Below are 16,455 nucleotides of genomic sequence, written 5' to 3' on the forward strand. Positions count from 1 at the left end.
TATTAACATCATGTAAAAATAAAAGTCACTGAGCTGGCGAAACGATATATTCTCGGGTTTCTGTTTTGCTCGAAAACAAACCGATCTTGTCTCGATGAGGAACGAAGAAGAAAGAAAAGAAAGAGTGTGAAAGCGGGATGTGCAAGCAGCTACGTGGGCGTGCACGTGTGTCTCTGCGTGACAATGAAGGTGCAAAGAAAGTGCAAGATCAAGATATGCAAGTGGCAGATGAACTGTGCAAAGACAAAGCAGGGCCGCATTTTTCAGGAAATAAAACCGCAGCGGGTTTTATTGTGAAGAGTCATTACGGTATTTACCCATCAGCTATGAACTCTTGATGGATTGAAGACCGGGGCGGCTGAGCAAGATGTGGATTAGAGCTTTGGTCGAGGGGGCCGAGTTTGAGACACGATGATTAATGAAAGACAGTGATGTCACTGCCACCAGCAGGGCTAATGTCCGACTGCTCCTGTATCCTCACGCTGAACACCCAGTGAAGCTGATCCATGATTAAAGGGGGATGAATTAAGGCGACTGCACCCGACAGACAGAATTTCAACCGTTGTTGACACGTTGTTCACACACCGCAGGAGTGGAACGTGAAAAAGTGTTGATGTTAATGTGCTCTGAGTTATTGAACTACAGCTCCATTATTGTAAACAGGAAGTATAATATGTCCATGGAGCAAATTGGCACCATTGATCTGCCACATCAGGTCTCAGCAGTTCCTGTTTGGATGCGCCATGGCGCACATCACTGGATTACTCTGATTCAGAAAACTTAAAAACCAGATGATCCTTGTCGCGTTCTGAGTTATAATGACGGATATTTATTCATGATGGAATCGGAGATAATTTTATCACTGTTAAGGTTTCTCATGTTCCTTAATTCCCTCTGTGAGCGGAGTCACGGAGTCACTGTTTCTGATCTAACTCCAATAACTAACTTAAAGAATCTTAAAGGAATAATTGAACTTTGGGAAATAAGCCATTTGCTGTCTTGCCAAATGAAAAGATTGATCACCTCCAGCTACAGATTCACTGCACAGACGTGAGAGTGTTGAACTATCCTTTCACTTTATACAAGTCGAGTTTTCTTTGTCTCTCTTACCCTCCAGCGGGTCTCTGGTCAGTCCCACTGGCTGATGTGTATCGCGGGATGTCCGCTTCATCAGTTGTCCCTCCTTGGCGTGATCCTCCGCTGCCTCCCGCAGATGGTAAAACTCTTCAGGGTTAACTCCTGAAAATGAGCGGCAAGGAAGCTCACTTTAAATTCACACAGTGAAGATCAACCCCCAGTCAAACAGAATTCAACGTTCCTCCAACGATCAATCTTTAGCGAGTGACTGATTCTAAAAGAAAAAAGACAGTAAGCTGTAGAAATTCACCATGATATAAAACTTAAAAACATGATAATGTCACGATTAGGTTGCAAACGGGTGGAAAGTTTCCAGCAAATTCCGAAAACTTTGCCTCAATAGCCCTGCAGGAAGCAGTGAAGAGCGGATATTCAAGTTTACTTAAAATCGGGTTGTTTTAGTCGAGATGCTAAAATATTTTTCCCAAACTATATTTAAGTTCCCTGTTAAAACCAACCTTCAATTTTGTAAATTCCTGTTTATTCTGTTAATTCCCATGGAAAGTTTCCAACTTTATTGATTATTGTCAGTTTATCTGGTGATTATTTTCTTTCTAATTAACTGATTAAATTATTCCATCAGTTTCCAACAGGTAGCATTTTTTATTTGCGTGTTTCCGCCAATAAAGACGATCAGAGATTAAAAATTTGATGTGAATTGACAAAGCAATTACTCAACTAATCACTTCAGCTCTGTGATCTATGATCATCTTTCAGTTTCACAGTATTAAATCTATAATACCTTTACTAATACAAAGCAGAACAGGTCAAAGTTCAAACATTGTTATCCAACATTCCCAAATTGACATCGCAGTACCATACCTCCAGAATTCAACATATTACTAAATATATCACAGTTTTGATTATTTTTTAACTTCCTCAGCCACAGTAAACAGAGGACCGTTACTGAACTGCATCTATTCACGTACGATCACGGGGCAGGATTTACTTCCCCGGCTGTAAATCATGAGCAAACATCGCTATGGGGCTGTCAAACAACACAATCAGTGTTATACACCTCCAAACTTTAAATTGCTTTCTTGAAACACCTTTTTTTTCTCCCAGTGAAACCGTCTTTTGTGATGTCCTGTGGGATTCAGTTTCATTCCTGCTGGTGGAATAACATTTTGATTAGAAAGCAGAGCCCGGGGCAGGCGGGATCATTTCCGTCCTCCTGTGCTCTCATATCTGCTCCCCTCGACCAGAGAAAAAAAGAGAGCACGAAGAGGGGGAATTAACCTGCCTCTCTGATAGCTCGCTCTGCTCCGGGATAATATTCTTGCCGCTAACAGCCTTCTGACTGTGTGACATTTTCACCAAATCAAACCTTGCGACTGACTTGAATGCTAAACGAACTCCATGGCGTGGACAACGGTTTTATCTGTGTGTGTGTGTGTGTGTGTGTCCTCTCCACTCTAACCTAAGGGCCATGAGGATCTTAAGTCTCCTCCATATCCTGCTGCCCTATCGACCTCTCTGACGGTCGCCTTGGCAACGGAAAGATGAGCCGGGAGGGTTGGGGGATGGACCACGCCGATGACGAGCATCTATCGGGAGGAGGAGGAGCTGATATCCAGGTATGGTAATGCTCTGGTGTATGCAGAGAGGCTTGTTATTGTTAATAGTAGTGAGTTATGTTATAGCGTTTATGTATCGACACGCCAAGGACACGGCTCTGTCTCCCAGCTGATTCGATGTGCTGCCATGAAGAATATTTACAGTTTGGAGTTGGATAAATATCCTGCACGATACAGTGAATGACACGCCTTCAACAAAGCCGTGACCTCTGCCTACATAACACGGGAAGTACGTAGTATACATGAGCATTTCTGAGCGTAGGGGAAGTATGTGCTGCTTTTCCAGTCAAACATCATTTAACGGACATGTTGTAACAGAGTTTACCTCCTGTTGTCCCACTGACCTGTGATCAGTGAACGGTGTCTCTGTCATTCGTACGTCTGTTCTCACACTATGTAACTTTGGGCTCCGGGTCGGAGAAGTACGTAACGCTTTACGGCACTAAGTCACACAGCAGCAACTATTTCACTGTTCTGGTGAAACTGGATCATATTTATGGGGAAAATGTTTTCTGGTTTTCCCTCTGATGTCCTCGGCTGCTCCGCCTCAACTCTCTGTGATTTACAGAGTTTATGATGGACAGTGAAGTAACTGCTGACGCTGTACTGCTGTAGCTCTGTTAGCTCAGTCGTTAGCTGCTGTTAGCTCAGTCTGTTAGCTGCTGTTGCTCATTTAGCTCAGTCTTTTAGCTCTGTTAGCTCATGTTAGCTCAGTCTGTTAGCTGCTGTTAGCTCTTTAGCTCAGTTTGCTGCTGTTAGCTCATGTTAGCTCGTCTGTTAGCTGCTGTTAGCTCATGTTAGCTCATTTGTTGCTGCTGTTAGCTCAGTTAGCTCAGTCTGTTAGCTCATGTTAGCTCGTTCTGTTAGCTCTGTTAGCTCAGTGTTAAGCTCAGTCTGTTAGCTATGTTAGCTCAGTCTGTTAGCTCCGTCTTTAGCTCATGTTAGCTCAGTTTGTTAGCTGCTGTTAGCTCATGTTAGCTCAGTCTGTTAGCTGCTGTTAGCTCATGTTAGCTCCGTAGTCTGTTAGCTCATGTTAGCTCATCTTGTTAGCTGCTGTTAGCTCGTTTAGCTCAGTCTTAGCTGTTAGCTCATTGTTAGCTGCTGTTAGCTCTTTTTAGCTCGTCGTTAGCTGCTTAGCTCATTTGTTGCTGTTGCATGTTAGCTCGCTGTAGCTGCTGTTAGCTCATCTTGTAGCTGCTGTTAGTCTGTTAGCTCAGTTTGTGCGCTGTTAGCTCATCTTGTTAGCTGCTGTTAGCTCAGTTAGCTCAGTCGTGCTTGGCGCTTGACGACGGTGTTTGTACCACAGGCGTTATGGACTACAGGAAGAAGAAGAGAGGTACCAGGCTCAGCAGCTCTATGGACATATGGCAGAGGAGAAGAGAGTGAAGGGACGCTGACGAGGGAAGCTAAGAAGAGAAAAGGAGAGAGTGAGCGAGCAAGAAGCCGCCGGACAGAGTAATTGGTTTGTGACTGTTGGTGACCTGGTTGATGTGGGCTGCATCCTGTGTTATTATCAAGGTTATTTTTCAGCCGCAGATTATTAAACTGTTTTCACACGATGTGTTTTGGTTATGGACAGAAACTCACCCGATGAACTCTTGATGAACTTTTGATTTTTTTTACAAAGACTTCTCGACAAGCAGCTAAATCCACTGATCTCTGAGCAGCTCAAAGATCAAATTAATCTCTGCAGAATAAACAGAGTGAGCTCTCTGAAATCCTAGAGGGGAATGTGATAACTAATATTCTCAAATTCATTTTTATTTACATATCTATCTTTCTGGCAGTCACTGGATTAAAGGTGTAGGGCAGATGTGTATCTGCTGCTGTGGGTCTGTATCGTGTTTTTGAGGTGGGCACACCGTTAATGAGATTACATGCAGGTATCTATTAACAGCGTGCACAGCTTAACCAGAATAGTGGGAAACAAGATTTTTAAAAAGAAATGCAAGAAAAAAGTGATTTTTTTAAAGCGTAGTGGCAGCACAGCCTCCAGCTGTGACACATGTACAACACCTGTGTTTCATCACTTCAGACTGAACACGCGGCAGCAGTCTGCCCCACTTCTGCTCCGTCTTCACGTGGGAGGACAGGAGTCTTTCCCAGCAGATGAGTCGAACACACACTCCCGTCGCTTGATTCAATAAAACGCTCATCTGCCGGATCGCATCGGTGACCGTGTTTTCAATAGACGGAGCGGAACTCACCAAACACTCGAGGAGCCTGGCTGGACGAGATATGATGATGAAGAGCTTTTTGACCAGCTCGATGACAAAGGTGAGCTCCGAACTCTCCGAGCGCTCGTAGCCTAAGACAGACAGACAGACACAGAGACAGACGAGGGTCAGTTAACATCCTTTGTTCCTTCTCCTCCCCCGACCAGAACACGACTCACGTCATTCAGCAGCTTCTCCAGGTTCTCCTGCAGTTCACAGAAGTAGACGCTGGTGATGACGCCCTCACGCGACTTGGTCAGCAGTCTCTGGACAGCTCGGCGACCTGGTGGTGGATGAAGCTGAGGACCCCGTCGGCCAGCGGCAGGACGCTCTCCGGGGAGTGTTCTGGATGAACTCTGCCAGCCTCTCCTCCATCTGTGCCGTGGCCTGATTGAATATATAAGCTGTCAGTTACACGTCACTTGTCGGCTGTGTTGAGACGTTAATGTAATCAGCTGTCACAGACTTCACGTCAAATCTCCAGGAAGGCAGGAATTTATCACATTCCCTCCACTGATACGGTAATGACGCGGGGGGACTTCCCATGATAAACCGAGCTCCATCTGTACCTGATGTAATATATGTATTAATGCAGTTACTAACTCAGTTTTTCTGCTTTCTCGTCTTAAAGGTTCTCGTGTCGTGGCTACGCCGAGAGCCGTGGTCCTACAAACACTCCTGATTTATCGTATTATTACTCCTGTTAGTCGTATTTCCATCATTGGAATCTCATTATTATTATTTGCTTGATTGCCTCTGTGCATCTTTGTCTCTGCAGACCGTCGTCCACCATGATCACCAACTGTTTGCTCATGGTGGGAATTGTTGGGTCTGTGAATAACATAATAATAAAGAGTCCGGTCTACACCTGCTCTATATGGAAAGTGTCATGAGATACACAGCTACAAATTATTATTATTAAAGAAGCAGCAGTGTGGAGCCGTCATTCGTTGTTCAGTGGTCTGTGGGAAGAAACGTTTGCGCTGCTTCACGATGCATTACTGTGAATGAGCACAGGCTGACGGAGATGGTGTGCGTGTGTGTGTGTGTGTGTGTGTGTACAGGAAGGTGTGACATACGTTTCCTGTTCACGGAGACTCTTTCAGATGCTGAGTCATGCCTCTTTGTCTCAGGTCAGCTTACAGTTTGGTTACACGTTGGCCCCGTTGCGAGATACGTGATCTAATTGATTTTGTGCTTATGATCAATGAATCATAGGTCAGATCTAACATCTCAGACGTGGCCACACACACACACACACAAATGCAGAGTCAACAGCTTATCAAGAACAGTGAAATAAAATCTCAGTGGAAGCCCTCTGACTAAAAGTGGCCTTTATGTTGGAGGTCAGAGGACGAGAGAATCTCACTTCATCAGGAGTGTCCACGAGGGGATGATTCATTCGAGCCGTCTGTGACCTTTAGAATAAAGTTATAGGTCGTGTTTGCAACATATAATATGCTGCCACAAACATCTTCAGAGCCTTGTTTGATCCAAAGATCCATGTGGAACATTTCCAGGCCTTCACTTTGAAGCACCAATTTAAATTTGAGCAGAAAGGTCACCATCGGTAACTCTCCTCCAGCGTTCAAAGCCGCTGCTGTCTGTTTCTTTTCCTTACATCGGATCTCTCGTCGCCTCACTTGGTTTCCTTTTCTTTTCACGGTCAGCAATAAAAGTCCACCGGCTTACATTCTGACTCATGTTGTGTTGTGACCATGGCGGGATAATATCGCTGCCTTTTGTGAGCAGTCGATTGTTCTCAAACCGTACGGTGATCGGTGGCTTTCATCCTCCAGGTTTATCCTTCACGACATTAGTAAGACATCCATGTATCCCATGATGCTCCCCTCGTGTTCCTCCAGGCATCTTGCTATCTTATATCGTTTTGCAGGTGGTCAAATCTCTCTAACTCATCCAAAATGCAGCAGCCTTTCTGATCTTCGCCTTTTTCCCCCAAACACCCCACAGCTACGCTCCGTGCATTAGCTTCCCGTGGTGGCTTACATCAGATTCGAGTCTCTGATGTTAGTCTGCAACACCAAGACTCTACCGGCACCGACTTCACAGGCACAGAGTTAGATCTACTGTTCGCCTGGAGCCGTCCTCTCACAAACAACACGGAGGTTTGTGCTGGATCCCAGAAACCTGAAGATCTTCATGTGCATCCCGGGGGCTTCATTCCCCAGTCTTGTATGTCATGATTGTCTGTTTGAGCTGCTGGCCTTGGCTTCGAGTTCCCTCTCACCTGCCATATCTGCCACGTCCAGCCCAGTCTCATCATCCGCCTCCGCTTCTTGGATTTGTGCCACCTGCAGCTCTGAGGACATTCCCTCATCATAACTCCCCCCGAGCCACTTTCTCTTTCTGCGATCCCACCTTCTCGTAATAAACCGTTTCACTGTTTCTCCTGGCTCGTGTTTGCGTGTCATCATAACAGATCCTGTCTGTGTCGAAAACACAGAGACAGACACCGTCGTAGAAAATGATTCTCGGCTTGTTTACTAGTTGTTCCTGACACGTGTTCACCCTCCTCCTCCTCCTGTGGCTCTTAACGAACCGTCAGCTAATCACAAACCTTCAAATGAATCCAACAAATGCAGCTTAAGGGAGGTGTGTATGCACGTACAGTTCAAAGGTGTGTGTGTGTGTGTGTGTGTGTGAGGCTGACCTTGGGGAAGCGCTCCTTGTAGACATGGTTCATCATCACTATTTCATTGTCATAGCAGGATGGAGAGCGCCCCGGGCTGCAGAGAGACAAACACAGAGAGGAGAGGAGTGTAATACAAAACAAAGAGTGAGGGGACAGAGGTGTATTCTTCATTTCCACTTCCACAGTGATCCACCGCTCGCTGATCGATTGATCAGACCTAACAGATCCCGCCATGCCGCAGGCGTGATGACCATCAGAGTCACATGCACACGCAGAAAAAGAAAGAGGATGTCTTGTGGGCAAACACACGTAACAGTTCAGCTTCACAGAACGATGAGCTATGAATGGTGATAATGATGCACGTCAAGGTACACAATGCAGGCGGCCTCTGTGCTGGAGCTAAGAGAGGCTATTATCCAGCCTAATGTGAAAACTGAATACTGATTAGTTGTGACGTGTTGGAGTCGGGCAAGAGAAGCTGCTGCGCTCTGCAGAGGCTTAAAGCACTGATGGGTGGACTGATATGATATAATGTGAATAGTGCTGCACTAAAACTTCGAGGTACTTTACTTGAGTATTTCCATTTTCTGCTCTTTGTATATTTTCTGCTTCACAGATCTAACTTCCTAACCCCGTCTGTGGCTCTCAGCCAGTTCACTCTTACTGCAGACATAAAGGATCCAAATACACATTTAGATTTTTCAGAAAGTGTCCTGTCATTTCCAAAAACAGCCAAAAAAACAGGAGCATATTTGTCGGGGACTATTTGCAGCTGTGCATGGATACACATTTGATTCTCTGCTGAGTATTTACAGCAGCAGGACGGACTAAACGCACCGCAGAGCGCATGTTTGTGGTAATGAAGAAACGCATCACGCAGTGCGACGCCGTGGCTCGTTAATGTGTTTTTAATCGTTTTTACCATGAACGAGCGCGGCACAGAGGAATAATCTGTGCACACGATGTTTGCTCACAGGTTCATTGCTGCTTTTGTTGACAAAAATATAAAATATCGAGACTTTTTCATTAAAATCTGATTCATGTTGATCCACTACAACATTAAAATGCTACTTGAAGTATTTCATAGAGTGCTTTTGGAACTTTTACTCTTAATATAGAAGAATATTTTAACACACAGCAAGTGAATCGCTGCAGTGTGCACACGACTAAAAATAAATAAAATCAGGATTTTTTCAGATACTTACAGCTCAGGGATCAAATGGAGTGACTGGTGTAAGAATCTAAGTATATAATGGGATGAGAATCTGTGGTTTATAGTAAGGACACCTCCACTATACACCATCCGTCACACGGTGGTGCTGGAGCCTATCCCAGCTGACTTTGGGCGAGAGGCGGGGTACACACTGGACGAGTCGCCAGCTCATCGCAGGACGCTTAAAGACAAACAACCATTCACACCTAGGGACAATTTAGAGTCACCAGTTAACCTGTTAAGTTTTTGGACTGTGTCCTGAGAGAACATGCAAGCTGAACCAGCTGAGGCACGTTAAGGCTTAACGGGAGAAGGAACTGAACTTTGACATTACCCCAGAAGAACGGCTCAGTGTGTGAAACACAACACTACGAACTCATGAATGTGGAGTGAATTTGGGTGACCTGAGTAAGCAAAGTGTCTCATGTTGGCGGATATTATATTTACAGGGTGAACTGATGATACCAGTGCCACGATTAAAGAAAATCTGAAACACCAAATGAATGTAAAACGACATATCAAGATAGTACTAACTGGAGCTACGAAGGCAATAACAAGAAACTGCACTGTAAAAAGGTTTTATTCCATATTTTAAAATACTGCTGTATTCTGTATGCATTCCTTTAAACTGGCATATGAATAAAGGTTTGACTGTGTACAGTCGTACTTCATTGATTTGTCACCATAGAACAAGAGAGATGTGTAGTATGAAATGATCTACCAACTAAAGGGGAAAAACATAATGAAAAATATATGTATGACCTGAATACTGTATAAAACCAAGAAACCAGATTTGTGTATATAAACCTGCCGTCATGACCGTATTTGATCTTGTCTTATTTATTTTTTTCTGCTTTTATTTTGTTTCTATGAACAGAAAATTCAGAAACAGACAAAAAAACCTGAATAAAAAGCGTCTCCTACATGTAGATTAGATTTCAATTAGCCTCAATTACAAGGCGCTGCAACATAAAATGAAAAGAAGAGTGTCTCGTCTCATTAAATGGCAGAAAACGGAGCGGCGTTCAGCGGCGCTGACCCGTGCACAGAAGGTGAATTATACAAGAAAAGCAACAAAAAGACTCGAGCTCTAAATAAATGATTAGGAGCACTCTGCATCTCTTCATGCACTGATTAAAGCTTCTCTTTCATAATCCTGAAGGGCAGCTTAATGTCTTTTTCATAAAAGCTTGACATGTTGAATTCTGATTATTTACCAGATGAAATCAGCGCCTTGCAAATAAATCTTTGAGCGATGTTGGCATCTTTTAAATGACTCACGTTCACTACAGGTGCCTGAAAACAACCTGATGAAGTGAGTCACGGATGTTTTGTGTCTGTGTCAGAGCGTTATTTGTGTAAATGTGACTTTGAATCAGAGACAGAGAGCTGCTGAAGTCCTTAAACGGGGCGGTGTCTTCATTTACTCAAACTGTCTGTCACTCATCACCTGCTCTGTCCTCACCTGAGGCTTCGAGAGCGAGGGCGGACGTGCGGCGAGCGACGGCCGCCGTCGTCGTCCGTGATGCTCTCGGTGCTGCCAAAGTGCTTGGACAAGAAGTGCAACTCGTCCATGGTCGGCTGGAAGGGCAGCTGGTGCAGACGCTCCTGGGACGAGCTGGACGACTGCAGAAAGAAAGAAAGAGAGAGAGAGAGAGAGAGGGATGAAAAAAGAGACAAGGTTAAACGTGAACTGAGCTTTGTTAGATCTTCTTCTGCCTCTGCTGCAGCGGGAACATCAATAGTTTCTAAAATAGATATCCAGTGATGAGAAATCAAAAACAAGAAGACCTTAATCGATGTGGTGACAACAAGAGGAGAGAAGAGAAGAGAAGAGGAGAGAAGAGAAGAGAAGAGAAGAGAAGAGAAGAGAAGTGGTGTACGATGATGTGAGTGGGTGGAAAGAACAGAAACAAAGAAGCGACTAACTTAAAAGAACAAGGACGGTAAAAAAAAAGAGAGGTGGAGAAACAAGGAAAAATATCCAGAAGGAGTTGGTGTAGGAGGGAAAAACAGAATAATGTGGAGTGAAAAACCAGAGCAGAGAGACTGCAGGGAGCGAAAGAGTCGCTCGGCGTAAAGAAAAAGTTGACTGCTGCTTTAAGCGTCTGCTGCCTCGGGGGGGTTAATGGCAGCGCTATTCGTTTTTTAAACAAAAGCCCGTTCTTCAGCACAGGAGGGAGAAAGCAGCCCGGATCAATGGGAGGTTTAATGAACACGTCTCCCGACGGGACGCCGCGGTCGGCTTTGGCCACACAACGATTTCTGCTATAAAAATCCATTAGAAAGTCCATTCAGGTCTCTGCAGAAAAGCGGCTGAAACGACGGCGTTGTTGTGAATTCAGCAAGTCCAGTCAACAGAATCAATTAAGTAGTTCCCCGGAGACGCACACAGAGACTTTCTATATTGTAGCTGTCTCTCATATCTGTCTTTCTCCAGGATGCATCCAGATTTCATTCACCTGCGTGTGAAGACGTGATGAGAGACACCCGTCAGCTCTGCATCTCTTATTTGCACAAATTCAGTGTCCAGATAACACAGTAATAAATGTGCACAGTTATCATTTCCAGCGCTGTTGTTATATATTTATTTTTCATATTTCCTCCCACGCAGAAAAAACAGGACGTGAAATTTGTCTCTGCGTGTTGAAATAAACAGTTTGGAGATGGAACCGACCAGCCCAGATACTGAAGGCAAACAGTTTGTCTTTTAATCATTTGCACCTGCATTTCTTGATTTAATCACCAAGTTTATAACGAGTGTTTCTCAACTTGTAGAAATCTAGTTTAGCAGCACATGGAAACACTCAGAATCACGTGTGACTCGCCTGCTGAAGGTTATCGTAGACCAGCTCAGTTTCTTCAGTTCTAACCGCTGACAGTAAAAAGAATCGAGGGCGTACCTGTGACGCCCCCCACAGGTTTTTGAAGCTCAGAATAAGCGGCTCTGGACTCAAACCAACAGGGGGCAGCATAACAAGCTTTAAACACAACATTTGTAGTCGTTTTCCTGCTGCTTTATGAATATACACAACATTTGTAGTCGTTTTCCTGCTGCTTTATGAATATATTCCATTATTCTCTCTCCTTTGTAGCTCTGTTTTTGGTCTCCGCCTAAGATTTTTTAAGCAGCTACGTTCACCAGCTAGTTGCTACCTTTGTCAGTTTGATGTTCATTGATTGGCAGGTAGCATACGGAGAGTTTTTTACTGGAAACAGCTGCCTGATCCGTCTGAAAACCATACAGGCAGTCGCCATGACGTCAGCCACAGGTTTCTGAAGAGCCTCAGTGTGGCGGCTCTGCTCGCCTCCATCATGTAAACATGTTTATTTCTGCTGTGAAGTTGGACATTTGGACATGGGGACTTATGGAGACTGACTCACTTCTGGAGCCAGCCTCAGGTGGACGATTGAGGAACTGCAGTTTTTGGGACTTCATGGAAGTTCCTGGTTTTTAACCTTTGTGTGGAGACATGTGACTCATGGACCTCTGAGGTCACCTGAGTGAAGGTGTGGATGAGGGTCATCGACTCACCCCGCCCTCATGTAGGTCATTAAGGTCACACGTAGGTGTAGATGGTCGTTAAACACAAAATGCATTTGTTGTTGAAAGAAGATGATGCTCCTCTTCCTCACTATGATGTCCTCACAGGTGAACCTACATTTAACGGAGATCAGCTGTTCTCTTCACCTGTCAGGTTTCATCTTAGCAACACCTTCAGCTGTTTACCTAACTGCAAACACCTCTTCATATAAGAAACTCCTCCACACACAAACACACACATCTCCTCCTTTCATCTGCTCTGCTCAGTATGCAAAGGTCCTGCTGTAACTAATCAAGCGGGTAATGCACCATGTAAGAACCAACAGAGCACTGAAACCTGACAGGAGTGGAGGAGGAGGAGGAGGAGGAGGAGAGGAGTATGGAGAGAGTGAAAAACCTCATCCACGAGTAAAAAGAGATCAATCAGTCGCCTGCGGTGTGTGTCTCTCTATCAGCGCCTCCGCGAGGACAGCCAATGAGTGAAGCCATGTGTGAAGACGGCACAGGAATGCACCGGCGGTGGATTATGAGTCAACACCTTGCCTCCACCTGAGCGTCATACATTAACGTCCATTTCTCAGATGGACTATTTACCAAATGGGCCCTGGCAGAATTCATTTTGCTGAGCGGTCTCACACGCTTCAAACCAACATTGTCGTCGTCTCTCTTCCACCTATGCTCGCTTCTATTTGTCTCCACGATCTGCTCCACCCGAGGACGGAGTGACGGACGGAGAGCAGTCACGGTTACAGTCACACAGATTTGTGTGACCGAGCTGCAGATAAATCAGGTCGATCATATCTTAGCAACTGATTAGTTATTTTTAGTTCCGCTTTACATGTGATGCATGTTGTGAGGCTGAGGCTCGAAGCAGCAGCAGCAAGTACAAAGTCAAAGAACACAGGGCCCGGTGTGTGTGTGTGTGTGTGTGTGTGTGTGTGCATTTAGCTGCAAGTGCGGCGTGTAATCTTTTCAAAGCGGGCAGAACGTGCAACTTTAGAACATGGATTTACAAGCAGAATAGCAGGCTGCGATTTTTTAAGCATGAAAATATATGCAAATAAATTCTTTGAGTGAGATACATATTCATGCACGGGATACAAGAGCAACCTCATCAATTTAGCAACGCATGAAAAATCTACTTTTTTTTATCATCCAATGCTGAGCAGAGCTCACACTCCTAGTGTCAGTTATTTTTCTCCTGTTTGTCTGTAATAAAGTGCAGTCTTTGAATTTTATGAGTTTTCATTTGTCACACTGGAAGAGAGTTTCTCTGTGAAAACACCAGAATGAAATCACATTTTACTCTTTGGGAGGCTGCTGTGCTGTTTGATAGCCACAAGTTTTGTGTTACAAGGACACACTTAGTCAGCTCTATCCTACATTTGAGAGAGCATAAGGTGCAGCGGCTGCTGCAGTAATAATACACGACAGACGGAGGAAAAGTTCAAGCCACACACACACACACACACACACACACACACACACACCTATTCTGATCGGGCAGATGCTTGACTCACTTACTTTCACGTTCACATAAACGAGGAACAAATCGGGGTTCAGTGTCAACGGCGCTCTGACAGGAATCGAGTCATCACGCTAACACTTGATAAACAAACTGTACTTGTGGTTCCTTGGTCCTGATTGGCTCCAATCCACAGGAAGTTACAGTTAGCACCTCAATTAACAAGTTAAATTGTGAACTACCTGCAGACCGGCACAGGTAGAGTTAAAATGCTGATTATACTCACAAGTAAAAGTTTTCTTTCTGTTTTTGGACTCTTATTTTGAAGAATACTCTTTGGGTCCACTCACCCTTGTAGTCTGACCTCCTTTATTTTGTTGTATTATTAATCTGAACCTGCTTTGACGCTCCTCTCTTTTTCTTCCATGAGCTGAGTCTTAACAAGCTGCATATCTATCTGTCATATATGAACACATAAACTGTCTGTCTGTCAAATCATGAGGAACGCACCGATCTGAATCAGCACTGAAACTGCATTAATCTGGTGGACTGGGTATCATCTGGGACTTGACTTCAGTGTTTTAGCCATCAGTTACATTCAGACGGTCGAGGTATCGATGCATCCGTAGTGATTTCTGTCTTTTGTCCGTAAGAGGACGTCCATCCAGGATCGTGGGGGGCTGGAGCCGATCCCAGCTGAGGCGGGGTACACCCTGGACAAGCCTCCAGCTCATCACAGGGCACACAGAGCCACCAGTGAACATTTTAAGTGCACGTCTTTGGACAGACATGGGGAGAACATGCAAATATCACACAGAAAGCTCCGGTCGAGGTTTGAATGAGGAACCTTCTTCGCCGCTGCACCACTGTGCCGCCCCTCACATGAATTCATAATGAACCAGCTGTTCAGGAGCTCCGAGTGTGTGTCTTTCGTCTTCTTTAACTTACCGTCGAGCTGGGCGTGTTGGTGCCATATCCCGAGGAAGGCAGAGAAGCCAGAGACCATCTTCGACCGTCAGCCCTGAGAAGAACGAATAAAAGTGGAAAGTGGAGAACATATGTTTGAATCCAAAACAATAAAAACTGTTATTTCTATCGCTTCAACAGCCAGAATATCAGATTCTATTTCAGTCTCTGGAAACAACACGAAACTGTTTCACCACCTTCACTTCCTTTCAATCTATCCAATTACACTTTTGCTCCTTTTATTCCTCACTCCTCCCCTCAGGCTTTCTCCAGCCATGCCAGAGTCTGACACCTTCCCGTGAGTGACTGATGACGGATCCGTGCTTGGGCAAAATGCTGGCACCTCGCCTCATTCATCTTCAGCCTGCTGTCACACAGACACTCAGCGGGAGCGGCGGCGTAGGACAAAGACCAGCGGTGTGCACTTTCACTTTGCATGTATGTATATATATATATATATGTGTGTGTGTGTGTGTGTAGGTGTGTTCCCTGAAGAGTTTCACCGTGTGTGTGTGTGTGAGTGTAAAAATAATCCTATCAACAAATTCCCCTCGACTACTTCACACTCCTGCTCCTGTAACGTCACGTGTGATTTATCGTGTGAATAAAGGAGGGATGCCAACCTGCGAGAAGAGGCGAAGGAGAAGTGAGCAGGTCCGCTCGGCGAGAAGTTGCGTGGGCTGTCCAGCGGACTGCTTCCTGTTGAAACACATACGGACAACAACACGACAGGAAACCGAGAGGTTACTGCGCGCCATTCCTCTCAGCTGACATCAAGAAACTTTGCACAGTCGATTACAGATCACGTCCAGGAGCATCTTAACCATCTGAAGATTTCGTTCTCACCGACCTCTTCACACCACGGCACCGTCGTGTTTTTAAATGGCAACCCAGGTTCGGTTGTCTCAGACGGTGCTGAGGGCCGAGGTGACTCAGCGTTTTGTTTAAACTCTGTTTACAGTGACAAATCTCTGCTCGGCTCGACGGTCAGCATTTACAACCTCGAAAACTCACGTGCCGGAAGAAAAAGCAAGACTGCGTTGCTGCGACAACCATGCATCCGAGTCAAAATGTAACACTCTCGTAGACGGTTATAAGTTTACATTAAATGCTCTGCAGTGATGATGATGGACAAATAAAATTCATAAAATCCTCACGTGTTTGTGGTTAAAATGCTGAAGACAGTTTGTTCTACATTGTTTACTTTATTGTTTACATGGTGTCGATCTGCAGAGCGTCTCATCCTGATACTCTGACATCCATCCTGAACAAATCGCTGAGGAAACTCTCGTGATTATTTCTCTCCATTTTCAGCGGTACAACATCATCACCTCATGTCATCGGCAACTGAATATGTAATAGAATTTTTAATAGAGATATATATAAAAATGTAACATATATCATAAAAATGTAGTTAAAGTAGATGAAGCATGAAAGTTCAATAAAAATGTAAATAAAAAAAACATCTTGTGGCGCTCCAGGCCTTTCACGTGTCACTGCATTAGCAGTTTAAATATAAAGAAAGCTGAAGAGAAGACAGGACGGCGGAGAGTGAGGGAGGGGGGCGTCGCAAAGCAAAGGGCCACGGGTTGGAATCGAACCCCGGGCCCCTGCAGCGAGGACTGAGCCTTCGTACACGGAGTGCACGCACTGTGATGTCACAATGTACTGACACATCCTGGAG

The 16,455-nt window shown here is 44.8% G+C and overlaps 1 protein-coding gene across 3 annotated transcripts in view; it reads right to left on the bottom strand.

Annotated features, from left to right (window-relative positions):
* The window catches only part of mast1a (microtubule associated serine/threonine kinase 1a), a 78,118-nt gene that overhangs the window by 25,697 nt on the left and 35,966 nt on the right, over positions 1-16,455 (bottom strand). For all 3 annotated transcript variants that reach the window (XM_027283340.1, XM_027283341.1, XM_027283342.1), the window contains 4 exons: positions 15,395-15,470; positions 14,754-14,826; positions 10,262-10,422; positions 7,602-7,677 (listed from right to left, as the gene is read on the bottom strand). In XM_027283340.1, the coding sequence (XP_027139141.1) occupies positions 7,602-7,677; positions 10,262-10,422; positions 14,754-14,826; positions 15,395-15,470 (386 nt within the window). The remainder of the gene's footprint in view (positions 1-7,601; positions 7,678-10,261; positions 10,423-14,753; positions 14,827-15,394; positions 15,471-16,455) is intronic.

This window comes from Larimichthys crocea, chromosome X, assembly GCF_000972845.2.
Source record: "Larimichthys crocea isolate SSNF chromosome X, L_crocea_2.0, whole genome shotgun sequence".
Lineage (NCBI taxonomy): Eukaryota > Metazoa > Chordata > Actinopteri > Sciaenidae > Larimichthys > Larimichthys crocea.